Source organism: Drosophila gunungcola, assembly GCF_025200985.1.
Source record: "Drosophila gunungcola strain Sukarami chromosome 2L unlocalized genomic scaffold, Dgunungcola_SK_2 000007F, whole genome shotgun sequence".
Classification (NCBI taxonomy): domain Eukaryota; kingdom Metazoa; phylum Arthropoda; class Insecta; order Diptera; family Drosophilidae; genus Drosophila; species Drosophila gunungcola.
This window is the reverse complement of record NW_026453162.1, coordinates 1,795,588-1,817,330: the sequence shown is the minus strand read 5'-3', so window position 1 is coordinate 1,817,330 and position 21,743 is coordinate 1,795,588. Positions and strand designations below refer to the sequence as shown.

The 21,743-nt window shown below is 36.5% G+C and overlaps 1 protein-coding gene across 1 annotated transcript in view; it reads left to right on the top strand.

Moving 5' to 3' along the window:
• The first annotated feature begins 11,643 nt into the window (after positions 1-11,643).
• LOC128253195 (tiggrin) overlaps positions 11,644-21,743 on the top strand; it is a 55,553-nt gene continuing 45,453 nt past the window's right edge. Inside the window, exons 1-2 of the mRNA XM_052981418.1 lie at positions 11,644-11,755; positions 12,408-12,677. Of these exons, the coding sequence (XP_052837378.1) occupies positions 12,419-12,677 (259 nt within the window). The 5' untranslated portion in view covers positions 11,644-11,755; positions 12,408-12,418. The remainder of the gene's footprint in view (positions 11,756-12,407; positions 12,678-21,743) is intronic.

The window sequence follows — 21,743 nt, the reverse complement described above, 5'->3', positions numbered from 1 at the left end:
AAAGATAGGGATGCTGAGAAAACGCACCATTCAAGAGGTAGAGGAGTTATTGTGGCAGTCCGACGCACTCTTCTTTCCGAAAATATTATTCTCTCAAATGAGGATTCATTGGTGGACCAGATTTCCGTTTCAGTTGTTGGGCCATATGTAAAAGTTATATACATGTTGCATCATACATACCACCTAACAGCGACTTCAGCCTCTATGAGGCCCATTTGGATAACATTTCATGAGTTCATCAAGGGCTACTGGATACCAATCATATCTGCGTATTGGGTGACTTTAATCTAGGATTCTTGTTTTGGTGCAGGGTCCCCACTCTAATTTAATTCCCAGCAACGTTCACTTACCACATGAGATCCTATTGATGACTTGTTCTGTTTGGGCTAAACCCAGATAAACACAATCTTTAACAGTTAAAATAGATTTTTAGATCTAGTTTTTGTGAATTCAGAAATTAATTATTCTAATAAGCCTATGCGGATGTCCTATTTCGAAGTGCGATGTTCATCATATGCCATTGCTTTTAAATTTACAATTTTATACTTTTGAGCGTGAATTACCTCAAGTTCATTTTATACATTTAATGAAAATAAATGGAATTGTCCTCTGAAGGTACGGAGTCCTTATAGGCTGTCATGGTACACAAGTGGTCTAAAGAAATATAAAAACCTTCGTAATAAGTTTTACAAGCGATATCTGGCAACTCGTAACTCTCTTGACTGGGAACGATACAGGCAGCACAAGCGGGAGTTTGAATATTTAAATAAATTTATGTACAACCAGTACATTATCAATGTTGAGAATGGTCTTAAACAAAATCTTAAAACTTTCTGGAGGTTAGCAGTTTTTAGTAATTATTGTCTCAATAAATTTCAATGTCAGTGTCAGGTTGATGGTATTTACCTGGATTTTGCAAAATCATTTGATAAAATTAGCCATAAAGCACTTTTCGCCAAGTTTCGGCAATTTGGATTTCATCCCTTGTTGCTAAAATTGATTATATCATATTTGGATAGGAAAACCTATGGGGTCAACATAAATGGTAATCATTCTTTCCCATCAACTTCAGGCCTTGCTCAAGGTAGTGCCCTTGGCCCTCTTCTTTTTATAATATTTATTAATGACGTTTTCTGCTGTTTTATGAACTCAAAATATTTTTATATGCTGATGATATTAGGATTTTTAGAGCTATGCGTTCAGTTGCTGACACTAGCCTGCTTCAAGCTGACCTGAACCTCGTTAGTGCGTGGTGTGTCAATAATTTGCTCCCACTTAACTTAAATAATTGTTTTTTCGTCAGGTTTAGTAAACGCACTTTTGATATTTTAAGTCCCAATTCATTGTACTCACAGCTTTTGCCACACAAATGTGAGTCTTTAGACCTCGGGGTCTTGTTTGACTGTAAATTTAATTTTTCTGAGCACCTTAACTATATTATACCCAAAGTCTATGCTATGTTTGGGTTTGTTAAGCGAAATAGTATGCATTTTCACCCTTATACTAAACTTACACTCTATTCAGCATTTGTGCGCTCCAAATTAGATTATGCCTCTTTCATTTGGAACCCTACGGCTTCTTCGCACGTTAATAGAATTGAGCGCACTCAAAAAATTCTCAGATTTGCTCTTTCTTCACTTAATTTTGCTGACCCTTTGCCATCTTACTCTAGCAGATGTCGTCTTGTCCAACTTTCTAGCCTTGAAGACCGTAGGAAAATACAAGCCTAACTTATCCTGGACGATCTTCTTGCTGGTAGCCTTGATTGCCCTGTGTTGCTTACCAAAATAGACTTTTGTGTGCCATGCAGGTCTTTACGTTCTCACAAACCATTTTTTATTAAGCATTGTAGGACTAAATATGCCCTCAATGAGCCTATTAAACATTGTTTTGGCGAAAAAAAAAAAAAAATAAATAAAATAGCTATCAAAATCACCCGCCGATTTCGCGCGGTTTTTTTCTGGTTTTCGAGACTCGCGGTTTTAAGTATGAACTTAGTTTGAAGGAGAGGCAGATTTGAATGTTTTATGCAGGCCACCGAAGCCCAAAAGTATGCTGCATCTTCACATACTCATAAAAACATAAGCAAAACATAAAAGCTGCATACACTGAAGAGCCGTTCGGTGTTATCAGAAAACATTTTAAATACTTAAAAAATAAATAATTGTGTTTTAAACTTTTGATGATGCAGATGCAAAGAAAAAACAAACAAAAAAAGTTGATAAGTCTCTAGCCACTTAATATTTTCAACGTTTTTTTGATTTGTTGATTTATACTTAAATGTTTGTTAAAATGAATTGAATCCGTTTCCTATTTTTTTTTCTAGAAATAAAATATGCAAAAAATTTAAATATCTTTCGACTTTGGATTGGAGTCACTGTATCATTTGAAAATACTTAAAATTTGATTATTATTCGGTTGAAAATATCAGTCTTTTAAGAAGATAATCTGCTTTATTTCAGCTTCTTAGCTGTACCAGGAAAGAAATTCCAGATTTTTGGCCAAAAAATTAGATTTCTGGCTCAGTGTGCTGCGTACGGCACATCATTATTTCGTGTGGAGTTTCAGCGATTTTTTTTTTCAGTGTGTTCTTAATATAATTTTTTTTACAGCGGCACATATATTCTGCCACCCTGCAGGCATCGTTTTTTTTTTAATGCCCCGATTATTGCGAGGAAATAAGTCTTTCGACTCTGTCTTTGTTTGGCTAGCGCTTTTGCTTCCGCGCACGGATTTCTGTGCAATTGAACTCAGCTGCCCAAGAGTGATCCGTTTCAGAACCGTTATATAGGCCGTCCTTAGTAATGCCCTTGCAGAACTGGCCGCCCAAAACCAGCTGAGAGAGCAAGTGCTTAGGCAATAAATTGAGGAGTTGACCGGGCGAGTAGCGGCAGTTAGCACTGTGCCAGCATCAGTCCAGGCCCCTCAAGTATAAACATATGTGGCCTAGAGATAGGAGAAGACGTATAATGCAACGAACCTTTAGATGACGAAATGTCTTATCGAATTTGTTGGAACACAGGAATCTTATATATCCTGGCGACAAGCGGCTGTAGCCCCCTATCACATTTTCAGACGATACGATGGTAGCTCCCGCCTCTATCAAGCGGTCAACATTATTAGGAGTAAGATCAGGGGCCCCGCCGATGCGGTGTTATCTTCGTTTGGGACTGTGTTAAATTTCGACGCGATTATAATTCGCTTAGACTTTACATACAGCGACAAAAAGCCGATTCATGCGGCGGACCTAACTTTGTTACAATACTACGACGAGGTTGAAAAAAAATTCACGTTATTGACGAACAAGGTCAATATATCGGTCGAAGCAGCTATGGCTAAAGTATTGTGCGATAAATTCCGCGAAGACGCTTTACAAGTATTTATCTCCGCGTCTGACCGAACAAACGTTCAAAAAAGATAAAGAGTTAATCATGTTATTCAGAGTGGCGAGCAGGTTGAAAAAAGTTACGCAAACGCAGCCTCCAGTGCAGCAACAAATATCGATGAAGATGAAGAAAACGATGTCATTAATTTTTCAGGGAAAAACCCTGCTACCGGTCCTCAGACAGAGATTAGCGGGCACTGTTATAAAATTGCTTATAGACACGGGCGATTCTAAAAACTTTATAAGACCTTACAAGGGGCTAAAGGGCGTCCTTCCAGTAGAAGTCCCTTTCAATATTTGTTCCATCCATGGCACAACCCAAATAACACAGAAATGCCTTGTCTCAATTTTTAATATTAAGACAACATTCTTTATTCTATCGGACTTATCAACGTTCGATGGGATAATCTGCATCGACTTGTTAACACAGGCTGGGGCATCACGTTGCTTAATACTAAGAGTCTTCCATTGGGCACGGAAATCAAAGAAATTGCCTTCCATACCTGCACTGATGTGAAGTTTTACTAACGTTGATGCACCCTCTTTAATGAGAGGCGCTTTCATGAAAATGCTAAAAAGCGGAAAAAAGGCCTTTGCCTTTGACCTACTAGTCGCATGTTATAGTTACCCATTTCGTCGGTGCCCTTCTTGTCTACTACCCATATGGGGTTGTCTTATGGAGACACTGATTTTTTAATTATGCCGTTACTCAACAGATTTTGAATCTTTTGTTGACAAAATAGGCCGCACCATTGGGTACAGTTTGGCATAAAGGGGCCCTTCATCTTCTGTTCTTATAGTGGCTACTACTGAGGTGTTATATTGAGGAACTTGGGCAAGGCCAAGTATTTCACGACATTGGACCTCAAGTCACGCGATCGTGAAAAAAATTTCCTTTCGGTAAACGGGGGAAGTATGAATTTCGAAAACTCGCTTTTGGTCTGAAAAATCCAGCCAGCATATTTCAAAAGACAATTGACCACATTTTGAGTGAACAAATCGACAAATTTTGTTACGTATATTTGGATGATATGATTATTTTTTCAGAAGACGAAAAACCACACGTGACGCATGTAGATTGGGTCCTTAAGATTCTTTATGAAGCCAACATGAGGGTGCTTCTTCAAAAAGAGTGTGGGCTTTCTGGGATTTATAGGCACCAGTAGCGGTGACCCAGAGAAGGTCAAAGCCCTTCAAGACTTATCGGAACCAAAATCCGTATTTTAAGTCAGATGGTTCCTCGGCCTGGTAAGCTACTACAGATGTTTTATAAACGATTTTGCAGCAATAGCAAGACTTATTTCAGACATTTTTAAAGGCGAAAACGGAAGTGTTAGTAGGCATAGGTCACATTCCGGTCCAGATCTCTGAAACGTAAGAACACGGGTTTCAGAAGCTGCGAAATATCTTGGCATCTGAAGATGACATGCTAAGATACCTGGATTACAAAAAGTACGCCTCATTACAATGATTTCAAGGTTTCAACGTTAAAATACAGAGAAATTAACTACACCACAAATGAGAGGGCGTTACTAGACATCGTATGGGCTTTGGCCAAACTATGACACAATTTTTACGCGGTAAAATATATATATATATATATATATTCACCGACCACCAGCCATTAACTTTTGCAGCATCGGAATCTAATTCCGAATGCAAAAATGAAAAGGTGGAAAGCTCGCATCGACGAGTCCGGTTCGCGTGTTTTTACAAACTCGGTAAGGAAAATCTTGTTGCAACTTAATTTCATGGGGGAACAAGAGGCTGAGTCGTGCGCAGCCACTATAAACAGCGAACTCTCCTTGACTCACACAGTTGAAACATCGGATGAATTGCTTTCATTACTTGATGAGCTCGCAGACATAATCGTTCCTAAGGGCGTGAACGCCATCCATTGTGATTTGCACACGCTCACAATGGGGAAAGACGAACTGGTTTGCCAATTTCCAGCCACAAAATTTTGGTATTGCAAAAATCGCGTAATGGATATTTTTGCAAACTACCGAGCAAAAATAGGGCACACAGATTGGCTCAGGAGATTGTCAAGCAGGTACTCTCCGAATAATACTTTCATAAAATGACAAAATTAGCCAACAAAATCGTCCAAAACTGCAAGACCTGTGCGAGGCCCAAATACGATAGACATCCAAAGAAACAAGAAATCGGCGAGTCACCAATCCCCTCCTGTGCAGGTGAAATGTTACATATTGATATCTTCTCAACAGACAGGAAATATTTTCTGACGTGCATCGATAAGTTCTCAAAGTTCGCTATCGTGCAACATATTCCCGCTAGAACGATTGCGGACCTCGAACCGACCCTGTTGCGGTTAATGAATTATTTTCCAAATGCCAAAACGATCTATTGACAACGAACCGTCATTGAATTCGAATACGATCTCGGCCTGCTGACTAAGACTTTGGAGTTACTATCGTAAAATCACCACCCTTACACAGTGTACCTAACGGGCTGGCAGAACGCTTTCACAGCACTCTACTGGAAATCGTTTAATGCATTAAAATCAACAAAGGTATAACCGACACCATAGAGTTAATTTTACTAGCCACTACCAAGTACAACAAATCAGTTCACTTGGTAATTGACAAAAGACCAGCTGATGTTGTGCAGGCCAACTCGGACGACTTACAAAGAGGAATCCAGGAAAAATAAAAAAAGGGCCCAAAACGCACTAAGAAAGAGGGAAAACGCGTCTCGGCAGAATAGGGTCTTTGAAGTTTGCGAAAAAATATTGGTAAAGTCCAACAAAAGGCTTGGAAATATACTCACACAGTTGTGTGAGGAGAGAGCCTTAGAAGCGGACCTGGGGACCACGGTCCTCATTAAGGATGTATGGTTCACCAGGAAAATCTTAAATAATACAATCAAACACTGTCCTTTATGTTTATTCATTTTTATTACACTTTTAAGCCACTTGGCGCAAAATCTTACTAGATATAAGTTCCATTGCCACTATCATAGTTTATTTTAAGTTTATTTCATTGGTGGTGCAATGCAAGCAAAAAATAGCTAAAGTTCAATTCCACAGGTTCTCTTCCTATCCTATCGCAGGCCAGATATATTCCCTTTGTTGACGGTAAGATCCTAGTATGGGAGGAGTTTGCATTCGTCACTCATACATCGGACCTTTCGGAATATGCGCACGTAACAGAGCAAACAAACAACATGATCGACATATTTCCCCTATCCTATATGAAGAGTCGTTGAGCGTTCATCACAGAGTAGCTTGGAGTTAAGATTTCTTAAAATCGATGCTAATGGTCGTAGCAGAGACACCGGACGCCGGCGTCTTAGAAAAAATCAGATTTACCGAAATTAAGTTAGTTAAGTCGAGCAATAGACAAATTCAAATAAACACCAAAATTCAAAACCAGATTAATCAACTATCATCGACCGTTAATCAAGTAGTCACTGGACACTTATATAAGACACTACTTGCTAGAAACAGAATGTTGATGATGGAATTTCAGAATTTAATGCTTGCAATAACCCTTGCCAAAATTAATATTGTTAATCCGAATATTTTAGATGACGAAGAATTAAAATCAGTTTGGATTGAGGAACCCACCAACACTCCCATAGGTGATCTTTTGTCTGTTTCGTCCTTTAACGTTTTACATTTCATCATAAAATTTCCTAAAATAAAATTAGCTAGTAAAAAGATAACCATTTTTCCAATCGCCCATAGTGAGACAATGATGCAGATAATGGACAACATTATAGCGGAATGTGGCGGAGAAAATCACGCTATTAAAAACTGTTCCGTGTCACCGGGAGCCACATTCTGTCGTTTGCGACAGAGAGTTCATGCGCCTAAGAACTGCATGCAGGTGGGTTGCGCATTGCCGAACACAACAGAGCGACGTGCACCCAATCACATACGTGATCATAATCATCAACGACAGGTCAGCCAAGGTTTGGGTGGACAATGGGACAAAAACGAGACCCTCTATACACATCACGCTAATGACCAAAAGAGAACTCCAGGGGCAGCAAGTTTTCCCTTATTGAACCTCACCGTCAACCAGGATGCTCTCAGCCTCCCTCCCATTCCAACACTACTTTATTGATATGTATATAAAATTAAAGCATTGTAATTTTGAGCTGTACGTGAGAACGGCCCGAAAAAAGGCAGGTTGAAAGGCAGGTTAATTATTTGTAAACAAAAAACACAACAAGGAAATTTAAAATGCAAATAAGAAAAAAAATATTAACAAAAATTTTGTATTAATTCTTAATATTTGAGTTTAAAAAATAATATTTTTTAATTAATATATTTTTATTTACAGTAATGCAATAAGCAAAACATAAATATATAAGGAAAGTAGAAAGATAATACCCAGAATGGGTTAAGTCGATACTAAGACAGTGGACTCCACTGCTAATGTAATAAATAAAATAAAATTAAAACGAATATCGACCCCCATTTGTCAAATATATTGTTATTGATAATTGTTATAATTTTTGTGCGTATATTGTTTAAAGGGCGTATATTTTACACAATAAGTCTATTACAAAAAGGGATTAAGCCAAGCTAACGACAATAATCGAAAAAAGAATTATCATAAAAATATATTCAATCTAAAAAACAAATATATATATATATATATATATACACTGATTAGATAATTATAAATAGAAATTTATTAAATGTCTAAAAAAATTAAAAAATAAAAAACGAAAATGAGCATATACGACTATAAAAGAATAACATTAAAAAACAGATTTTGAAAATAGGGTATTTTTGATAATCCAAAACAAAACAAAGCATCTTTTAATTTCCAGTTTTGAATATGAATATATGGATTGGTACGGACTAGGTTTTTCCCTCCTTATTCACTGCTACTACTGTGAAACATTATAGAGTATTCTCAAAAATAAAAAAAAAAAACAAACGTAAAGACAAATTAATGTACTAACAAGAAAGGAAGCAAACTTCGGCTAGCCGAAGTTCATATACCCTTGCAGCTATTTGAAAAATTTAATATTCTTGAAAACATTAAAATTATGATTTACTTGCGTATATGTTTAATAGCATCGAAGCTATGATGATTTGCAGCTCCATTATTCAATAGTTCCTATGACAGCTATACGACATCGTTTTCCGATTTTAATAGAATTAAAAGCGTTATTCTTAACTGTCAAATTATTAATAGGTCAAAAAAATGTTAGAAATTTGTTAATACTTTTATTGTCTTTATGGAATATGATATGATTGTTCGATTTTGATGAAATTTAAACCGTAACTCTGAAATATTTAACCATTACAATAGTCGTCCGATCCGGCTCGTTATGTACTACCTGCGATAGAAAGACAACTTTTGGGAACGTTTATTTCAGATAGCTTTAAAACTGAGTGACTAGTTTACGTAGAAACGGACGGACAGACGGGCGGACATGGCCTGATCGACTCTCCTAGTGATGCTGATCAAGAGTTTATATACTTTATAGGGTCGGAAATGTCTCCTTCACTGGGCAAACTTCTGACTGAAATTATAATACTGCACGGGTATAAAAAGAAAACCAGAAAACGCAATGAAAATATAAACATAATTTTAAATTAGTAATACACATAGACACGTAATATATATTTAAATATAGAATACTAATAGTTCTTAGGCTGGTAGAACAAACCATTATTAAAAGTTGATATTTGGAACTATTTGCGAAAGCTGCCGGCAGTTAAATCAGGAGCCACATCAGTAGGCGGCCGAGGGGAGGATGGCTCCTTCTGTTGATCGGCTGAGAGATCAAACAGCCCTTCTATTTTCTCAACTCAGTAAATGGTATCATCACATCGTACATGCACCAGCACCAATTTTATAATAGGGGCTGCCCATTATCTCGACGGAAAATGCCTGCTGCGCGAAACAGTTTTCCATCTTTTGGATAATAACCGGGTCCGGTTGCGTTTTACGTGCCCGGAATATTTCACGAATTTTATGCGGAGGTGTGAGTATCAAATTAAAGCACAGGGTGTTGGAAAGGACCTTCCGTTTTTTCCTCGTTTACAAACGGTACACCAATGTGACTTAATGACTAGCGCATTAACTTAACTTGTAGCGTTAGGATGCCATTTTATTATAAATACAAAATACAAATGCATACGAAAATTACAAGCATTGGTTGAGATTTGCTGAGCGCTCATCTCTCAAAATGAAGACAGCTCACCCACAATCAGATCCAAGTTAGTCGTCGTAATCCTGTTACTGTAAAGTTCGGCTTGAAGCTTTATGATCCTCCGATCCATCTCTTTAACTTCTTGGGTGTTATATTCAAGCAGTGTAATGCGTTGGTTGAGCTTAATAGTCACAGCGGTCATATCTTCAATTTGCTTCGACTTGGCTCCGATCTTCTCATCAATAGCTTTAATTACTTGTTGCTCGGATTCAAGTGCATTGCCCTTAAGAAGTCCCGTCTGCTCAACCAGCATGTCCATAAAGTGGTTTTGCATAGCTTCAGGAAGCACATCGAAGTTCTGATTTATTTAGATCGACGCAAGTGTTCTCACGGTGGCGTTAAGGTGCTGGATCCATGTTTATTTTGCAGAACAATAGACAATAAGTCTTATAACAACTGCTTTATGGCGTTACGGTGCTGGAGCCATGTTTATTTTGCAGATAAACAATAGACAATAAGTCTAATAACAACTGCTTTATCGACGACCTGCTGACAGCGATTCTAGGAGCGCTATTCTCTATGAGAGACAAGAAGCACATACAACAACAAAACTGATTGCTTTGCAAATTGTTATATTGCAGATGACAAATTTGCACTTTACAAAGCTTGGTTGTCAAGCTCAACACTGCCTTTTGATCAAAACAAAGTTCGCTCACACAACTGATCACTTTATATCCAATAAACGTAACTTCGGGCGATTGTTAGATTTTCCAACTCAGGAACATCGATGCAGTGAAAGAATTAATTTTTGAAATTCATCATAGCAGCTTAAGAGAAGCTATATCATATAGTCATCCGATTTTAATCAAATTTAAACGGTAATTGAGTTAAAGTCTGCTAAGTGGGCCACCTAAAATTCGTAGGTTCGATTTTCATGAAAGTCTTTGGCTTTTTGGGTTTGAGAAATTGGAAGTTTAATGGAAGTTACATGGGCTTAAAAGTCAATTTTGGGCACCTTTTTAAAAGACTAACATTTACTCTTTTTTTATTAACTTCTGATTGGTAGAAGCTATCTTGATGATTTCTAGCAATTAGTGCTTAAAAATATTTATTTGTCATAAAAAGTAGTACAAACTTTTTTTGAAATTTTTTTCTTTAAATTTAAAAGATATAAAATCGGGCGACATTCGGAAAAATATATGGAGAACATTTTAACTTCGCTTCAATTGTTTTGAATATACTTTGATACATGGTTGTTATTTTTTCAGATTTCCGGTTTTAATTTCAACAACGAATGATCGAATAATTTAGCGAAAAACCATAATTGCTTCCCTGTTGTTAAACACACAAATCTGAATGTTGTTGTATTGAAGAGTACTTAATTTATGAAATAGCTGCAACAGTATATTAACTTAGGCGTGCCGAAGCTAGCTTCCTTTCTTGTTTTTATTTTTAAATTAGCTTACAATTTTTAAATAAACATTTAAAAAACATAGTACAACTTTTTTAAAAACTTTTTCTTAAAACTTATCAGTAAATAAAATCTCTTTTACTAGCTACGTTTGAAAGCGTTTTATGGAAAAAAAGCTCTCAAAAAGTTTGGTATACAACTACTCAATTTCAAATTTTTTTTCTGAAAGAAAAATAATTCTAAATATAAGAATTTTTTTTCAGATTTTAAGTGCGATTCTTATTTTAAGCCGATTTGTAAGAATTCAGGCCATTTTTTATTCTAAGTGTACTTAAACATGTAGGTATGTTCACTTTATTAAACCCTTGATGTACACTTAATGGTTTCGTGTTGCCAAATTTAACTGAAACTCATAATATTGAAGGGTACTTCATTTTCGTGCCTCTAGCCCAATTTCCAGGAATCATATCAAAAATTACAAGTTCCTTGCAGCTAAAGAGATTCGATTATTATTTCGATTTACTGCTAGCGAATAAAACGCGCTCGGAGAGCAAGCTACCGGCTTATGACTCAATTGTGTAAAATAAATACGAGACTCTTCCACCAACTTATCTGCCCGCCCTTGTGTCATGACGAGTAAAAACACACTCTCTCCTCTCTCCCGCTTAAAATTTTGATTCTGTTTTCTGCAGCCTTTTGTGGTGGGCGATCTTCCCCATAAAAGCTTTGTACTGGGTGCTCGGCTGTCAGTTGGTGTTTCACAGCGCAACAAAACGAAACGGTTTCCTCTCGAGTCAACACATATTTTGGTAGAAGCTGTGAGTAAAGAGTCCCGACTCAAATCTATACAAAAGTTATCTGCGTAAAATATTGTTCGCGACAGCCATAATTTCATTCCAAATTGAGCACCAGTGTCAAGAACAGATCAAAATAGATATAGTTAAAGAAGATTTTTAAAAATAACTAGTGGCAGACTGGAGTAGCCCCAAATGTGTGTTCCAGAAATAAATAATACTAAATTGGGAAAACGCATGTGTGACCCATTTGAGGTGTCGTGTATTGAGGAGCCTCAAAGATACAGGTCGTCAGAACTGTTTAACTTATCAATATAAGCCGGATGAAATGGGAACTCAGGGCCACTTAAATTTAATTATGGGAACAAAAAACAATTAACACCCAAAATGAACAGTGAATTATAAACTAGAAGACTGTTTTCATGGCCTGCTCCAAGTAGTGCGCGCATTATCGCATGATTGACCTTTGCCGACCCACGGTCCGGAACTGGTGCGATAATCTTAAGTTACGGTCTGAACTAGATTCGACATCCCCTCGCTATGAGCGCCGAAAATAATCATACTTAGGCTTAATAATTCTACTTTTAAACTTCTGCGGGAGCACCATCTTCCTTCTGAAATCTTTACTGTTCCTTATTGACACGGGTTATTTTTGCATGTTGTTCTTATTTTTCAGCTTGAAGCGGCATGAAAATTTTAGGAGTGCTCTCCTTGCTCTTGGCGGTTGCCATTTGTCAGAGCTACGAGAGCTATCAGCAGTCCAATTTTAGATCTAGCTTGTCGTCATCCTACGGCGATGGAAAGACCCCACAGTTGGTACCGCAGCTAAGTTCTTGGGCCTCCGCGCACTTCAACGAAGTGCGAGAGCTGGCCAACCAATTGAAACAGAAATTCAACGTTTTTTCCCAAAAATCGGCTAGCTTTGGCTACTCATTGCCGTGGAGTGGTAAGTTTTATTGACTTATAGAATATAAACCAAGAAGAATAACTGCGCTCTGAGGTAAATTTTTAGTTAAAACAAGGAAGTTTCAAAATTTTTAAGACTAATTTTAAGATGATCAAAGTATGTTAATTTATTTCCTTGAAACCTTTAAACTATCTCTGATAAATAAATGATTATACCCGTTACCAAAATGTATAATAATGCTTTCAATAAAAACGGTTGTCCAACAATTAAAAACACCATACGATTAAAAAAATCTTTATTTATTAATTTATATTTTTTACTTAAAGTGTTTTCTAAATAATTTAAATAAATATATATAATAAAATAAATTTAAATTAACAAGAGAAGGATCGCTATAGTCGATTTTTCCGACTGTTAGATACCGTTACTTAGTTACAGAACATATTCGTTTGATCTCATTTTTATACCCTTGCGAAGGGTATTACAATGCCATTCAGAAGCTTGCAGCGCAGTGAAGGGAACATTTTCGACCCTATAAATTATATATAGTCACTAGGAGAGTCGACTTCATGTTCGTCTGTCAGTCCTTCTGTCCGTTTAGGTGCGTACACACCAACAAATTGTATAGGTAAAATTAGCATACGAAAATGGTTATTTAATTATTTTATGATTTTTCCTGCATTTTGTTTTTGCTTTCTTTGTCAAGTGTGAACACACCAATCGTATAATTAACCTTGAATAATTTTACTTTACTATGTAATACATCTTAAAGTAATTTGTTGTTGCTTTTCTGACGTATTTAATAGTAAAGTTACTATTCAAACATTAAGAAAAATAAATTTATGTTCCTTTGAATTTTGTTGTCTTTCCTCCAGTACAAATTTATAGTAAAACTACTATTAAAGTTGACAAAAAAAATGATATTTTTCTTTTGTAGTTTTTTGTTGCGATACCTTCTAGTTTTATGTGTGTTTATTTCCAAGATAATAGTATCGTAAAAACAAAAATAGTAATAATTACACTTCAGTTTTTCACTTATATTATAAATTGTTATATCGTAATTTAACTATTTTTTTTTGTCGACTTCACCGTCTGTCAATTTTAGTGTGAGTTAACGTCACATGATATTCTTTTTGTCTCCTTTGTTGTAACTGAGAGAACGATTCTGAAAATTATGTTAAGCATCCATGAAAATATATGCATATTTTTTGATTGTCTACGCTATGCTAAGCATTACTATTCATGCAACAGCCATTAATTTAGACATACCTTAGGGTACGAGTTCAAGATTACGTATAAACCACTCAAATTTTTTTCTTTGGGACATTTTTTTAAAAAATTTTTAAAAGTTTAAAATTTTGGTGCATTTTACAAAGTTTTACTACCAATAGACCACTTTTTAACGTTGTCATACTGAATAATTGGATTGGATAAGTCATTTGTCTCAAAGAGCTCGACAAACACAAACTTTTCGAAAATGTTGGGCTGTTATACGACTGTATATTTTTAAAAACTAAAAAAAAATCGATAAAAAATCGTTATAAGTTCTAACTTAAAATGGGTATCCGACTAAATCGGACAAGCTAATCATGTCAGAAATTTATTGGAAATTCGAATTCTTTTAGATTTTTAGGGTTAGGCGTTTTAGTTTTTTTCTGCCGTTAAGCACCAAATTTGAACAATATCTTAGTAGGCTTATGACCTGTAAACTGTAAAAAGTGTTCTTGGATCAAACAAAAAAAGTTTACCCCAATCGAAGCTAAACACGGTTAAATTACGATTTACCAAAACCACTTGAGTGTGTGAAATATCATAAAACAAGAGAAAGATACAAAATTAGCTACATGTTTCTTTAATCACAATAAATTTAATAAATAAAAGTCGAATGCATCTTTAGATATAGTGTTTATTATATAAAATGGAGAACGTTTTATTTATTTTGGAATACCGGTTGGCTTTGTTTTTGCCTCTTGAAGTAGCTTTGGAAATCATCATCACCATCATCACTTCTACCCAAAAGCCGTGATATAGTCGCCCGATTACCTTCAATTTGCTAATAGAAACGCTCTTCATGCTCATTTTTAGGGACATATGCACTCCTGCCAAAAACAAACTAAGAAAAGCTTATCTTCAAACCATTAGAAGAATACCAGCTCACTCATAGATTTTTATTTATTTTTAAAGGACTCTTACGATAGTCTTGTAGTTTTTTTTGGCTTTCGTTTTTGCAAGAAAGTTTTCAACCATAAGCCTAAATGATTTAAAAGCTGCCGCTTCAAGCGGTGAAAAATACAACTCCAAATCAGTGTTGTTTAAAAGTTTTTTAATCTCTGGACATGCAAAAACTCTTTCTTTTATTTTCGCGTAGGAGATTCTCGGAAAGAGTGACACAACATGTTGAAAAGCAGGACCTTCTTTGTCAAGGGCCTCAACAAAGGCCTAACTTTATGTGTAGCGGTGGAAGAATGACGCTTTCCTTCTGCACTAGCGGCTTAAACTTGATGTTATTTGCACCAATGACAGCGTTTTCCTTTGTTGGCCATTTGCTTTTTTTTGTAGTGCAACTTATCAGCTCGCCTTCCCGACAGGCAGAAAAAGCAGCAATATTTGTATAGCCACCATGTATCCTACACAGCATCCCGACCAGTTTTAAGTCCGCTCAAATTTTCCATTGCAAAGTGTCTTATTGAATATATTTCCATCGTGTTAATCTCTCCTTTGTGTTTTCTGCGTGAGCAATGGGAATAGATGGTTTTGAATTGCCATTGTGCCAAATAACTGTTTCAAAATTTCTTCGCTGCCGTCTAAAAACAAGCGCATTCTTTTGGGCTATGCTCATGCTTAAGCTCATTAAACAGTGAATTTATATTATGACAATAGCAAATTTTATCCTGTTAGCTAAAATGTTTTGCGAACGCTTTGTGACGGTTCCTATAAACTGTGGTTTTTACTCAAGCAAGCAATTCTATGCAAGCAATTCTACTTTTTTTTATTGTCAGTTCAATGTAAATGTAAAAATATACGTTGGTATCAATTCTTCACAGAAAAAGAATCAAATTATTTAATATTTTTTGATATTTCAATGTAGAATCGATGCTTTTGTTAATTTCATATTTTAATATCAAAACTTTATTATCGCACATTTGATATTAGAAACAAGAAAGGAAGCAAACTTCGGCAAGCCGAAGTTTATATACCCTTGCAGCTATTGCAAGAATTAAATATTTTTGAAAACATTAAAATTATGATTTACTTGCGTATATGTCTAAAAACATTGAAGCAATGATGATTTGCAGCTCATTATTAGGTAGTTATTTTATATAATTTTATTATTTCTTTTGGAGCTATATGATATAGTCGTCCTATTTTGATGAAATTTTAACCGTAATTCTGAAAAATTTATCCATTACTATATATCGAAGAACTTATAGAAAAATTTAAAAACACCAAAGTTATAATTTTTTTTATTTACTTTTATGATTGTTCCTATGGGAGCTATATGCAATAGTCGTCCGATTTTGATGAAATTAAAACAGTAATTCTAAAATTTTTATCCATTACTATATCTCGAAGAACTAAAAAAAAATTAAAAAACAGAAATGCTATCATTTTTTTTCATTTATTTTTATGATTGTTCCTATGGGAGCTACATGCTATAGTCGTCCGATTTTGATGAAATTTAAACCGTAATTCTGAAATATTTATCCATTACTATATCTCGAAGAACTAAAAAAAAATTGAAAAACAGAAAAGTTATAATTTTTTTTCATTTATTTTTCCGATTGTTCCTATGGGAGCTATATGCTATAGTCGTCCGATCCGGCTCGCTCCGACTTATATACTACCTGCAATAGAAAGACAACTTTTGGGAAAGTTTCATGCAGATAGCTTAAAAACTGAGAGACTAGTTTGCATATAAACGGACGGACAGACGGACAGACGGACATGGCTAGATCGACTCTACTAGTGATGCTGATCAAGAATATATATACTTTATAGGGTCGGAAACGTCTCCTTCACTGCGTTGCAAACTTCTGACTGAAATTATAATACCCTCTGCAAGGGTATAAAAACAAATTGATAATATTGTATATTAATTATTTTATTAAAAATAAATGTAGAAGCAGAGGAGAGATTGTTTACTTAAGCAATTTTGTTAACGCTTGCTAAAAGTGTGTACGTTTGTTTTACAACTTACTTAAAATATGTGTATAAATTTTTTTATAAACACAAATTTTTTCTTATGAAAATAAATTTTCCAAAATGTTGTTGTGGATGAATCGTACATATATGCGGTTCCTTCCTTACTTCTAAAAAAGGAAATCTAGGGAGAAATGGAATTAGGTTCTATTTTCTTGTCTTGATTTTAAACTTGAAATCTTAAACATTTATATTGCGTGAAAGTCTATGCCGGCCGGCAAAAATAATGCATCAGTTACCGTGTATGCCTTATTGCGGTCCAGAAATTTCGGAATCGTGTTTGGAATAGACTCACACACACATTTTGCCGGCCAGCATAGACATTCACATACTTGCAACACAAAAGAATTATGCAATTTTAAATACTAAAGCCAAGTACTCAGATCGACGGAATTCGTACGCCAGCTATGAGTGAGAGCGAGAGGCAAATAATTGCAAACGCTGCCAGATTTCTCTGGGTGAATTGTTAATTGTTTTCCTTTTGTCAATCTGAGTACTAGGCTTAAAACAATAACTTTTTTAACTCATCACTAACATTTTACTTAATTATAAGGTTTAGAAAACACTTCTCACCCTTTCTTGCACTCCACTTGTAGAACGAACATTAAATTCAAATTACCGAAAAACAAGCAATGCGAAATTCATGTAAGCGGGACAACACGTGTAGGACTCGGGAGCTAAAATCCGTTACTGTCCTTCTCCCTCTAGCTTATTGATTTTTTTCTCCATCTTGCATGATTAAGAGAACTTTCAAAGAGAGAGAAATTTAAAATTTACCCTTTTCCAACATCAACTGAAGCTTTTTCAATGGTAAAAATGAAAATTTCTTGTAAATCTCAAATGGACCAGTCGTTCTCGAATTGAACTATAGATTGTTTTTTTTTGTGTGTAGCAATCTGTAAAGTGACAAGTTGGCTTTCTACAAATCTGAAACAAGAGCACACTGGTAAAAAAAAAAGTAGTAAATTTCACTATTTAGAACCACACATAGAAATAGCATATAAAAATAAGTTGCATAGTTTTTTTTATCTAATTATGCGCATAGTTAATTAAAAAACGCCTCGTAGTAAATCATAGTAACTATTTTCATAATTGTTTTGAACATTTCAAACTTAAATATTTATTTTAAATTTAGTTCATATTTACAATAAATCAAAGCCCATAATTATTTTAAACATTTTTCTGTTCAATCTAAATAGTATTATATAGTTTTCTTCACAACTCGATCGCTGTTTCCTTTATTTTGCATTGGCAAAATCTATTTTTTTTTAATTCTATTAAACAAAATAATAAATTGTCAATAAAAATCAATAAATACTTGATTAAAATCAGGTACCTAAAATGACTTTTGACCGAAACTCCGTCTTAGTGCCGATACTCGATACAGCATTATGGCTGTCCTCCGCTGATAACAACTCTGTTTCCTGCCAAATTATTGTACTTAAATAAAATAATAAATTATTGAAAAGGATATACTTACGACATCAGTCATCATTAGGTTCCAACTTTGATACAATCAAAGGAATCAAGCTTTAACAAGCCGAAGTTCATATACCGTTGCAGCTATTGCAAAAATTAAATATTCTTGTAAACATTAAAGTTATGATTTACCTGCGTATATGTTTAAAAACATTAAAGCTATGATGATTTGCAGCTCAATTAATCGATAGTTCTTATGGCACCTATATGATATCGTTTTTCCGAATTTAAGAAAAATTAAAAACGTAATTATCAACTATAAAATTATTAATAAGTCAAAAAGAATTTTTGAAAAAAATTACAAAAAAAATAAGTTAAATTTTTAAACAACATTTTTTTTTTATATTTTTATTGCTTTTATGGGAGCTTTATGTTAACTAGTCCGATTTTGATCAAAAGAATAGCAAACTTATATTTTTCTTTCATTAATTTTTCCGATTGTTCCTATGGGATCCGATCCGGCTCATTCAAACTTATGTACTACCTGCAATAGAAAGACTACTTTTGGGAAAGTTTCATGCAGACAGCTTTAAAACTGAAAGACTAGTTTGCATAGAAAGGAACGGACAGACGGACATGGCTAGATCGACTCTCCTAGTGATGCTGATCAGGAATATATATACTTTATAGAGTCGGAAACGTCTCCTTCACTGCGTTGAGAACTTTTGACTGGAATTATAAAACCCTCTGCAAGGGTAAGGTAAGGTTAGAACAGCTGTCAAATTGTTGACACACTTAGACCTAGAAGGTCCATTGTGATTCCGCGGGGATCTGTGTCCCCTTTCTTATATTATTGTCTGCTGCTCTTACCGCAGCTGACCTAGCACAGCTCCCATCCGGTTGCTTTCATAACTTTTATTATTCGATTTTAGGCTTATATTCGCCAGTTCAGATAGACTGCTCATGAAGGGATTCCCCAAGTGGTACAGTCAAGATCTGCTCCATGGCGTCTAAATCCAGGCTGTTTAGAATAGCATTCAGCGCCTCGTTGGGGGTGGTGCGAAAGGCTCCGCTTATGCATAAGGATTCCATTCGTTGAATCTTGTTGAGGTTTGCTGTGGTTGTCGGTTTCATTAGCGCAGGCCACCATATTGACACTTTGTAGAGTAGAATAGGCTTGAGTATCGCTGTGTGTATCCAGTTGACGATTTTCGGGGACATGCCCCATTTCGTTCCGATGGCTTTTTTGCAGGAATAGAGGGCAATTGTTAGACGCTTATCTAGTACTTACCCCAATATCTAGCGTTATCATTGAAAGAGAGAGAGCAGTTATTTAATGTTGGTGGGTTTAGTTAGTTTTAGCTCCGTTTTTGAGGGGTTTACCCCTAGTCCTCTTTCTGTTGTCCAGTCAGATAGCATTTTAAGTTTGGCGGTCATTAGATCGCATAGTGTCTGAGGGAATTTCCCTGAGAAAATATTGGTTAAGTCGTCCGCATATGCCACAACCTTACATCCACCCCTTCCATGTTACACAGCAGCTTATTCACTGCGATGTTCCATAGTAGAGGGGAGAGTACACCACCCCTGTTCACGAGCCTTGTTTGTGTTGAGTATCCTAGGGTGGAGGTTACCGTTCTGCTCATCAGCAATTTATGGACTAGCTCCACGACTTGAACCTCAACACCCAAGTCGTGGAAGGATTCGGTTATGGCTGCACGGAGAACATTGTTGAAAGCGCCCTCTTATTCCAGGAATGCAACTAGTGCGTATTCCTTGCGGATGAATGACTTTTAGATTTGGCTGACTACCGCGTGTAGAGCTGATTCGGTGGACTTGCCCTTTGAGTATGATAATTGTTTGAGACCATGACTGAGCTTATGTGCAGTCCAATCAGTCGTTCAAAACTTTTAAGTAGAAAGGTTGTCAGGCTTATAGGCCTGAAATTTTTCGTCGTCGTGTGCGAGGCTTGGCCCGCTTTGGGTATAAAGACTACCTTTGTTTCCCTCCATGTTGATGGCAATGTTCCTATCTGAAGTATGGTGTGAAAAATATTCTTTGGCCAGTTGACGACAAGTTGACCTGCATTTTGGATGTGCGCAGAGAAGAGATGATCAGGTGTCGGTGATTTGAAAGGTTTGAAACTGTTTATGGCCCATTTAATGTTGCGTTCTGAAAAAAGCGTTTCCAGGTCGCTTGATCAGCCTGATTTTCTGGAAGTCGTTCAACCGGGGGACTACCCGGAAAGTGGGTGTTTAGAAGTAGGCTTAGGGACTCCTCACTGGAGTCTGACCATGAGCCATCTGGTTTTTAAGGTATCCCAAGGAGGGGGTTGTTTTGAGAGGATCTTCCTAAGCCGAGCTGCATCGGTTGTTTCCTCTATGTTTGAGTAGAAGGTCTGCCAAGCTGATGGTTTTCCTTTTCTTAAGACCTTCTTGTAGGAGGCTAATTCCAGCTTATATTGGTGCCAAGGAGGCTTTTTGGATCCTCGCGGCTTGCATTTAGGGTAGGCTGATTCGGAGGCCATATTGCAGTAGTCTTAATGACCTTCCACCACCGTGACGTCGGCTTCCTCATCGTCACCAAGGGAGTCGTCTCCTACAGCCGGATTCTTCGCCTGCATCACTCTGCTTAACGATGCGTCGGTAGAATAGCCGTCCTCCGGCTCTTCGTCTCCGGGAGCCTAAAGCTCTTCTGGAAAAACCTGCTCGGCTGGGTTGCCGACTGGGTCCTCCTTCGCGATCGAGTCTGAAAATTCGGTTGTATCATCCGATTGGGCTTCCTCTACAAGTTCTGCCACATTTTTGCGGAACGGAACCGTGTTTTAGTAGCTATAGTTTCGCTTTACGTCCTCTTAAAACCTTTCTCTACGCCGACAAATTTCGCGCAAGCTATCTACTGTGCTGACTCTGACATTTAACAGCTCATGACGAATTTCTGGTCTTAAATTCCTGCTCAAGGTATCTACAATTTCGCGTTCCGGCATTGGATACTCTAAATTGTCCATAAACTGAAAGACAGCGTCGTGAAGTGTATCAAAATCTTGTTTATCCTTTTGCTTCTTATCTCTCGCTTCTCGTCCATCCCAGTTGACCACTCTGACCGATATATGAAACCTTCAATAGAAATCCCTGGCCTTTCCCTCAAACAAGATACTTGCATTGCCACACAAAGCCTCATTGTTCGAATCGAGTGTCTGCTTTGTGTGTGCCTGCCCTCTGTATATAAAATTGTGTACGCTCAAGCCCTCTTTGTAGCTCCCTACTGGCCTGTGACAAAGCTCGTTGACTTCGGTCCTCGGTGTTGCTAGGCCTGAACCGTGTACCATGCTTGTTGGGCCTTCAACCTAAAAGTTTACCGACTCTGATAACCGCCTCGCGTTTATTGCGGGAGGGTCGCTGGGTGGTGACGGCATATGATCCGCTAAGTTGACTTGAATCAGCTAAGCCATCTTTTCCGATAGCTGTGTAAGCAGCTCGTTTTGCATGG